At 35.5% G+C, this 10,309-nt stretch overlaps 1 protein-coding gene across 2 annotated transcripts; it reads left to right on the top strand.

Moving 5' to 3' along the window:
* Positions 1-2,721: 2,721 nt before the first annotated feature.
* Positions 2,722-8,696, top strand: LOC306869702 (S-adenosylmethionine synthase-like). Of its 2 annotated transcripts, XM_079416578.1 has the most exons (9): positions 2,722-2,875; positions 4,085-4,162; positions 4,277-4,399; positions 5,055-5,167; positions 5,254-5,397; positions 5,516-5,734; positions 6,036-6,218; positions 6,314-6,447; positions 7,848-8,696. In XM_079416578.1, exons 1-9 carry the CDS (start codon positions 2,782-2,784, stop codon positions 7,948-7,950), a joined length of 1,191 nt encoding a protein of 396 aa, XP_079272704.1. In that variant the 5' UTR covers positions 2,722-2,781; the 3' UTR covers positions 7,951-8,696. The 2 variants fall into 2 exon arrangements, with proteins under 2 accessions (XP_079272704.1, XP_079272705.1); XM_079416579.1 differs by lacking the exon at positions 7,848-8,696 and having other exon boundaries at positions 6,314-6,558.
* Positions 8,697-10,309: the final 1,613 nt, after the last annotated feature.

A 10,309-nucleotide genomic window follows, 5' to 3' on the forward strand; every position in this document is an offset into this window, starting at 1 on the left:
AGTTCTGCAGGGTGACACAGTAAAGTGCTCTGAATTACATGTTCTGATGCATTACCAGTAAAGATGAAACAAATACATTATGAATGAAACTACATTATCAAATCCACAAGACTAGACTTGTCTTTGAGTGAATTCAAACTGTCAGTCATCAGTGTTGAATAACAGGGTTTGCCTCACATAACTAAAGAAAACTTCCCTCAGTGTTATGCAATGCTGATTCACAGGGAGATTGATAAGGAAAACAACCTGGGCATAACAACTGTTATCACGGAAACATGTGCATATATACAGTACAAGTGTGCGATTATATAAGTGTTTGTCGCTCGTTTCTGATGCAATACTTGGCTGGATTGAGAGGTGTGTTATTAAGCAGTGCCATTGTGCAGGAGATGTGTGTCTATAAACTGCTGTCTCATCCTGACCGAGTAAGGACACATATAGTCTGATATGAAAATCTGTCTTTTCGTGCGTCATATTGAATGCAAAAAATCTGAGTCATCATCAATTTAGGATTGCATTGGAGTCTGAATTGCTGCTCTATTATGACACAACAGATTTCCAAAGTAAAATGTATGTCTTGTGTCTGTTAGTCAGTCTTTACTTGCAGTCTGATTCATCAGAAGTGTTAATACTGACAGGAATAACATGATAAGAGGTGGATTTCAGAGGGTAAATCTATGATGATACAGAAAAATGCCGATCTGTGACAATCGGTCTAAATGATTTGAGTCTAATTCATCAAGTGTCAGATGAGGAACACGCATGAGGTATCATGACCTGCTTTTATCTGTTGTAGCCTAACTTGTTTCTTGATTTATAATAATTCATTCAAAAATTTTTTGAAATTTTGAAAAGTCGAAGTGCATCAAATTTGAGAATGAATTTCAGATCATTTAAGTAAGAATTTGGAACATATTGCACAAATAATGTGGACTACTGATTTATTCCCTTTATGGTAACTTTTATTAAATGGAAAACATGCATAAACATTCTTCAAAATATCCCAGTATGTTCACACACTGATTCAATTTTTAAACAAGTCTTTTATGCTTATACCAAGGTTGCATTTACTTCAAAATACAGTAATATTGTGAAAATATTATTGCAATTTAAAATAACAGTTTTCTGTTTAAATACATTTTAAAATGTAATTTATTCCTGTGATTAAAGCTGAATTTTCAGCATCAGTCTTCAGTGTCACATCCATCAGAAATTTCTGAAACATTTCTGATTATTATCAATATTGAGAACATTGTGCTGCTTAATATTTTAACACTGATGCATTTTACAGGATGCTTTGATGAAAGTTCAAAAGAACAGCCTTTATTTTAATTAGAAATCTTCTATAACAGTATAAGTGTCTTTACTGTCAATTTTAATCAATTTAAAGCATCCATGCCAAATAAAAATATTAATTTCTTTCAAATAAATTTAAATAAAATATTAAATAAATCCTTCTGATATAATTTCTGAAATTTTGAATGAAGGTACAAAAGGTACTGATGACATGACTCAGGTTAGGAAGCTCATTAGAGAGGATGTGACAAGCTAATATTCAGAGATGGCTTCAGTTTAGATCAATATCAGTGCTTTAGCGAACTGTAACTTTGCTTCAGTTACGTGTCCTTTTTCAGCGCTGAGACATAATGGGCAGAAATTGACAACACTCTTTCTCCTCTTGGCCATTTCGATAAAAGAGACAACACTTAAGTAAGAAGCAGACATACAATTTACCTGTCTTCAAATCACATCAGGACAGCTGATAAGGAGCTAAAGCTGTAGGGCATCCATTTGATCTCTAGTAATTGCATTTTGGTTTCCCTCTGAAGCCAACATTATGGTTAATCGTGTTTTTAAGTGTTCATTGTTAGGTTGCGCAAGACTGTATGTTCACATGGATTTTATATTCATATACAATGACATTTTCATGACACTCCAAGGTCAAATAATAAAATATGGTACTCGTGATTTTGTCATGGTGCATTCTGGTACTTTCTGTTTTTGTAGTAGCCTATTAGTCCATTATCATATATGCGTAAAATTGTAACTAGTTATTGTTAATGGTGTCTGTTATCACCACAGGTTGCACAAGAGTGTGTCACATGGATTTCATAACCATATGCCATGTTGTTTACATGATGCTCCAATGTTCTTCAAAGAACAAGATTACCATGGTACCAAATGTCCAATACATGGTAATTTGCATACACATTTGGTTAATGCAGTAGTCTATTAGCATATTAAAGTGTGTGTGAAACATAACAAGTAATGATTAATGATGGTTTAAGTCTTGTGGCTTATGTTGATTACATAATACCCCAATGAACTTCACACCATAGTAGGCTAAATGTCCAAAAACATGGTAATCAGACAAATGTATTATTAATGTATTATTAGCCTATATTATAAGTGTTTGTGAAACCATAACAAGTAGTGGTTGATGATGTTTTGCAAGAGTTTGTTCAGCCTACCATAAAAGTAAAGGTAGGCCTATTTATATATATTTTTCTGTGTATCTGTGTAAATTCGTACCTTTTTAATGATGTTTTCAAGTGTTTGTTATAACAGCACGTTGCGCAAGTTCATGGACTTCGCTGAAGATGCAATCCCATGCAAGTTTACGTCAAACCCCCCTCCTCGCGACATGGCATCGTCCTGTCCTCTGAGAGGACGAATGAGTGCGGGCCGCTCCATAAATACTCTCACGTTCCTCGGAGGGGTGACACTTCTCCTGCGTTTTCTAAACGGGTGTGGTGAAGTACTGCAAAAGAGAAACTAAAAATGATGAACGGAGAGATTAATGGTTTCCACAACTCTCTTATTGAGGAGGACTGCTTCTTGTTTACATCGGAATCCGTTGGAGAGGGTCATCCAGGTAAAACGTCCTCACAAACTTTGGGCGACTTTACCTTATTCAACTTCACTATTATATAGCAGCACCTGTTCTGCACGTTCGCATTATTATTCTTATTAGCTTTTTTTCTAACCATATTTTTACTAAAATAACTTTGTATTTGCTTTTGTTTGGAAACATTTAATTTAGTATAACTCAATGCTCAGATTAAATGAACGTTGAGTCTCTAGCTACTCTGATGCGCTGTAGATTGTACTTGGTTTCTTTGGCTGTGTGTCAAAAACTACTGAGCGGCCATCGTAGACAGCATTTTGAGCACAACAGTCTCGTTCACTCTATTTCAAACACATGCACACTCATCTCAGCTGACGCTGCAAACACCTCACATGCCCTTAAAGATAGTCTAGGTAGGTAGGCATATCATGTTTGGAGACGCAGCCTAGCGCTACACGTGGGATCAAATATGCGGTCTGACTCCGCCCACCGTGAAAATGACGCCGCCACAACGAAAGCCCAACCCCCTCTCCTCCAAAACAAACAAACAACAACAACAACAACAACAAAAATCCATAAAATCACGCTAAAATTATTATAGTTTTGCATTTTAAAATGTTCAGACACTTTAAATTTCAGTTTAGTTTTAGTTTGAGCAAGTTCCAATTTATATTCCAACATATTTTTTATTTTTTTAAAATCTATTTTAGTTTCAGTTTGGCAATTATAGTTAAACAGCCAGTCAAAAATAAATAAATAAATAAATGAAATTAAACAAGCAAGGCCTTTTGAATTTAAGAGTGACTGGATCATAGACAGTGTAAACTTTTGTTGGAGCAAAATCGATAATTTGCATGAATGAATAAATAAATACATGGTTGTATACAAGTTGTATGTACCAATGAAAAGTCATAATTTATTCTTAAAATAATGGTCCTTTTAATGTGAACCATAACGACCACTGATGAAATACTACTTTTATAATGTAGTTTTATAACTAACTTTTTTATTGTGCTGTGCTTTTATTGTGTCGTTTGTGAAATAACCATGAACAATATATAGGCTGTTATTTATTGAAAGTTTGCAGATTTTTTTGCCTCCTGTTCCGTATTTATATAAACTTAGTGTATTTGAGTTAATTCTCAAGCACAACTGATGGACAACAAGCAAATGCAGTGTGGATTTTGACAAATCTATATAGAATAGTAATGGAATGTTCCTGTTTTCATTGTACAGATAAGATATGTGACCAGATAAGTGATGCCGTGTTGGACGCCCACCTGAAGCAAGACCCAGATGCAAAAGTGGCTTGCGGTATGTTGATTTTCAGAATCATTGAATTTGCCTGAATATTTTGCACGTGTCCTTTTCCAAAATCATGAATAAGAATATTTCATGGTCTTTTTGTTCTTCTTTTTTTTCTTCTAGAAACTGTAGCCAAGACTGGAATGATTTTGCTGGCAGGAGAGGTGACGTCTCGTGCTGTTGTTGATTATCAAAAGGTGGTCCGTGACACCATTAAACACATTGGCTATGACGACTCATCCAAGGGTTGGTTTGAGGATACATTTTATTATACATGTTGCAGCATTTACCATTCAAAAGTTTGGAGTTGGCAAGAGTTTTTGAAAGAAGTCTCTTCTGCTCACCAAGGCTGCATTTATTTAATCACAAATACAAAAACAACATAATGTAGCTAAATTATTACAATATTGCATTATAGTAATATTGTGAAATATTATAACTTTTTTTAAATAACTCTTTTGTATTTGAATACATTTTTTAATATACCTGTGATCAAAGCTGAATTTTCAGCATCATTACTTCTGTCCTCAGTGTCACATGATCCTTCAGAAATCCTTCTAATATGCTGATCAAGTAACATTTCTGATTATTATCATTGTTGAAAACACTTTTGCTGCTTCATATTTATGTCGAAACTGATACATTTTTCTCTTTGAAGAGAAATTTCAAAAGAACAGCATTTATTTGAAATATAAATCTTTTGTAACATTATAAATGTCTTCATCATTTTAATGCACCTATGCTGAATAAAAGTTCTTTCAAAAAGAAAAAAAAGCAAATTACCCCAAACCTTTGAAGAGTAGTGTAACTGGATGTGTGGAGATTTTACTGCAATGTAATTGAAATAGGAGCAGATGAATGGCCAATAAACTCTTCCATATGTTCTCTCTTGAACCCATAGGCTTTGATTATAAGACCTGCAATGTCCTGGTGGCTCTGGAGCAGCAGTCTCCAGACATCGCCCAGGGTGTTCATTTGGACCGCAGTGAAGAGGATGTTGGGGCCGGCGACCAGGTAAGTCAGTGCTGTCCTAGAACTGTAAATGCAACTCTTTTAATAACATTTCAGTATTAATATTTTCAGTTTTGTGCTTTATTTAGGGTCTAATGTTTGGTTATGCCACTGATGAGACAGAGGAATGCATGCCACTCACTATCATGCTCGCACACAAACTTAATGCCAAGATGGCTGAACTGCGGCGTAATGGCACCCTGCCCTGGCTCCGGCCGGACTCCAAGACTCAGGTCTGCTGAACAGCATTTCGAAACACAAAAATGTGTGAAATTGGGCTTGTATAGCTAGAAGTGCTTGCATGCAGGTACTTGTGTAGACTGACAGTGCAACATGACCCTTTGAAAACAGGTTACTGTGCAGTACAGACAGGAGCGTGGCGCCATGCTGCCGGTGCGCGTCCACACTATTGTCATCTCTGTGCAGCACGATGAAGACATCTGCCTTGATGAGATGCGTGATGCTCTTAAAGACAAAGTCATTAAATCTGTGGTGCCCTCTGTTTATCTGGACGACGATACCATTTATCACTTGCAGCCCAGTGGTCGCTTTATCATCGGAGGCCCTCAGGTAGAGACCGGTTTGGATTTTGGTGGAATTTCTAGATTTTACACTCACTAAAAGTTGAGTGTTACGTAAATGAATTGTGAAGTGTTATTTGTTTTTCTTATACACTGAAATCAAATATTGTGTTTTATCCGCTTGCGTCCATTTTATCAGCTTGAAACTCCTCTTGAACTATTTACTTTTTCTTGAAATTTTTTGATTTTGTGCATGCTAAATGTGCATGCAAAGTTTTGACACATGGATGTGTTTTGGCAAGGCTTTGTACTCAGATTTTTAACACAGACAGCCTTTTCTGCTCACGCAGGGTGATGCTGGCCTGACTGGTCGTAAGATTATTGTCGATACCTATGGAGGCTGGGGAGCCCATGGAGGAGGAGCTTTCTCTGGAAAGGACTACACCAAAGTGGACCGCTCTGCGGCGTACGCTGCCCGCTGGGTGGCCAAATCTCTAGTGAAGGCTAAACTGTGCAAGCGTGTTCTTGTGCAGGTAAGTTGGCCAGATATTTTGCATTTTCCTCAGAAAGTATAATCCTTTGAATTTGAAGTTCATTCATATATGAAATTGCGTTCACAATGATGCAGGTTTCTTATGCCATCGGAGTGGCGCATCCTCTTTCCATTTCCATCTTCCACTATGGCACATCCCAGAAGAGTGAGCAGGAGCTGCTTAAAATCGTCAAGAAAAACTTTGATCTTCGTCCAGGAGTCATTGTGAGGTAACGGCTACTCTCTTAAAACAATAGCCTGTGATCGAAGCCTTTCATATTCCTTCATCTTTCAGCTTGACACAGATTGGAGTGAATCATTCATTTTTCTTCTGCTTCTGCCTGTGCTTCCTTTTTCTTTGGGTCTTTGCATCTCCTGATTCAATCAGAAAGCTGATACTAGTTATAGCAAACTCATTAAACTTTTTCCAAGTAATTATTCAAGATTCAGGACTGCATAAAAAGAGTCAATAATAAAATAAAATACAAGAAAGGGAACAAACACATAGTGAACTACAGTAGTGTTGAAAAGTTTGGGGTCTGTAAGATTTTTTTAATGATTATGAAAGAATGCTCTTCAGCTCACCCAGGCTTAATTTATTTGAACAAATAAAACGGTAATATTGTGAAATATTATTACAGTTTAAAGTAATTGCTTTCTCTTTTGATATTTTAAAATGCAATCTATTCCTGTGATCATCATTACTCCAGTCTTCAGTGTCACATGATCCTTCAGAAATCTTTCTAATTTGCTGCTCAAGAAACATTTATGATTATCAATGTTAGAAACAGTTGTGCTGCTTATTATTTTTGTGGAAGCCATGGATTCGTTGATGAATAAAGTTTAAAAGAACAGCATATATTTGAAATCTTTTATAACTGTACAAATGTCTATTATAAATGTCTTTCTTTAAGAAAGAATCTTACCGACCTCAAACTTTCCTCAATTATTAAACATTCAGAAACTGAAAAGTAATACTGTAAAACTAAGACTAAATTACGTGAATTGTCATAGTTTTCACTGCATGATTATTACATAAACTAAGATAAGATGTGAATTATTAACAGCAAAACAGGTAATAATTACACAGAACTGCAAAGTGTGAGCTCTCCGTAAAAAGCAGTTAGATAACTGGTAATGTAGAAAGATGGGTAGTTTTATTTAATTTTAGTCCCAACTATTGACATCCCTTAAACGTTTGTACTATAACATCCCTGTAGAGACATTATGCTTGTTGCGACTCTCCGATTTGGTGGAAGTTTTTGTACAGCATCGAGTAATGTAATTTTTGTTAATACTCAGTCACTTACGAGCGTCCACTCTGCTTTAGGATGTTGACTTAGAAGGTAGCTGCAGGTTTGGCACAGAGCCATTATGTTTCCTCTCTGGATTCAAAGTGAACAGGTTCAAGTGGTTAGCTAGTGTTTGCTATCTATCAGACTTGCTCTCTAATTTCATGCTGCAGTTTCCTTCTTCAGGCCAACTAGTGAGTGTGACGGTAAGTGATCACTTCATCTCCTCTCTGGCTGGCTGGCTGGGTGTTCAACTGTGCACTTGAAGTATCATCTACATGATTAATTCAAGCAGTTGTATTTTGACCAGTCAATAATCCATGGCTGATGTGTTCTAGGGAGCTGGAGCTGAAGAGGCCAATATATCAGAAGACTGCTGCTTATGGCCACTTTGGCCGTGAATCTTTCCCTTGGGAAGTTCCTAAAAAGCTGCACTACTAAACCGTTTGTCAAGCTTTTTCCTCTATAGGCCTGTTGGCGTATTCTACAGAGAAGCCCACATGGCTTACGAGGAGAAGTCTGGTTATTCTGGTACAAATTCTGCTGGTCCATCTTATTTAAATCTTTTTCCTTTCATTTAACCATCATGTTGCATCACATATTTCATTCTTAATCTTTTTAAGTTTCTAAGGTGATTATGATTCATCAGCATTAGTATAAAGAAAGTATACTACACAGATTAACACATTAATTTAAATCCTAGGAATTGTAAACTGGTTGGCCAGTATTAATAACAAATTTAATTTATTACAGAATTACCAAGCCCTTCACCACTGTATCATAAGCATTCCCAACTGTTTTAAACTTGTGTATTTATTTGTGCTGTCCTCTATGCACATGTATTGAAATCTGTCATCTGGAGGTCAACTCTTATGCTGTATGTTGTTGTAACTTCTCTCTAGTGCTCTTTGGTTCCCAAGTGTCATACAGAAAAACTTTGGGGACTCGGCCACAAGGAAAGTGCCTGCTGCAGTGCCATTTATTTTGGCCAACGCTAATACATTATTAGATGCTTATTGTCTTTCTTCTTTCACAGTCTTTCCTTAAACAGAGGCATAGCAATTTTGGCTGGCGTTGTACAGAGAAACTAGCCTTGTTTACATGTGTCTTTCTCTCTCTTTCTGTTTCTTTACTTTCCTCCAGTTTTAATTTATTTTTAACAATAAAATGTTTTCTGTTATGGCGTAAGGTGTCATCGTCTTTTTTCTCTCTCTTTGTATATAGAAATATATACATATAGATATAAATATAACCGGCTATGATCTGTTTGGCCTTAGGAATTAGGTTTGAATTATATTTAATAAAACCGTATATATTTTGACAAAATTAAGATGGCCATAAATGAACTAATGATTTGGTCTGGGAACTCATGAGTTTTAATAAATATTTACTGATGTCAGATAAGATGCATTATATTCTCTGGATGGTTTGATATAACAATCCCACTTAAAAGATGTTTAAGAGATCGTACAACCAAAAATGAAAATTTGCTGTTATTTTACTGCTGCTCCACTACGGTTATGACCTCAAGCATAATCTGCAGCACTAGGACTGTCACCCTAATGTCATAAATCGCTAAAAAATAAATACAGTGATGACTAATTTGCGTTTTTTTACTGAAAGAAAAGGTTTGAAATAAACACATTTTTCTTTTTATGGCTTCCAAGGCATTTTATACCTGTGGCAATGGCAAGCCATTTTCACATTTAATCTATAAAACGTCTATTTTCATGCTACTAGAATTTATTTTGTAGCTACTAGTATCTATTTCATTAGGTACTACTGTTTATTCTTTAGCAACTAGTACCTTTTTAAAAGATACTATCACTTATGTCGGCGCAAATAGCCTTGTGGGCAGTGCTTGTGCTTCGGACGTCCGTGTTCGAATCCCGATTTTGAGGATCATTCCCGAAACTGCCCCCCTCGCTCTTTCCACTTCGTTTCCTGTTATGTCTGATCTGTCCTATCATAATAAAGGAAAAAATGCCAAAAAAGAAGATACTATCACTTACATATTAGTTCTTATTTGTTAGGTACTGTACTCATTAATTAGATGCTAGTAAATAGATGCTAGTACTTATTCAGTAGATATTAAAACATACACTAGTACTTATTATTAGATACTAGGGCTTATTTCAATAGTGACTAGTAACTGTTGTTACTAGAATCATTTACAATTTTTGCCATTGACTTCCATGGGGATCTGTCATTCAGATATCAATATATCAATTGTTAACTGTTCAGTTCTGACTAGTATGTATTCCAATAGTGACTAGCACATATTTTTAATTACTAGTATTATTCATTAGGTGATACTACTTATTTTATAAATACTAGTAGATACTTGTACTTAATTATTACATACTAATACTTATTATTAGAAATAATTAGATACTAGTACCTATTAAATAGATACTAGAACTTATTCATTAGATACTAGTGCACATTTATTAGATACTAGTACTTATTCCAAATGTTTCTTATATGATTTTTTTATTTTACTAGTAAGGTTTTTAACTGAATCATTCTCTCATGAACATGAGTACGACAGTTAGCGGAAGCCAGAGATTACGGTTTCTAAAGTTTTAAATATGGATATTATTCTTACACGAATGCAGGAGGCCTTTATTAAGGAGTCGTGTGGAGTACTTTTATGATGAATAGATGGACTTTTTTGGGCTTCAAAATCTCAACCCACATTCACTGCCATTATAAAGCTGGGAAGAGCCATAACATTTTTTAATAGATGTTGTAATAAGTACATAGTATGTACACACGGAACAGGACTATCAAAAGTGTT

The sequence above is a fragment of the Barbus barbus genome (genome assembly GCF_936440315.1).
Source record: "Barbus barbus genome assembly, chromosome: 5".
Taxonomy (NCBI): Eukaryota; Metazoa; Chordata; class Actinopteri; order Cypriniformes; family Cyprinidae; genus Barbus; species Barbus barbus.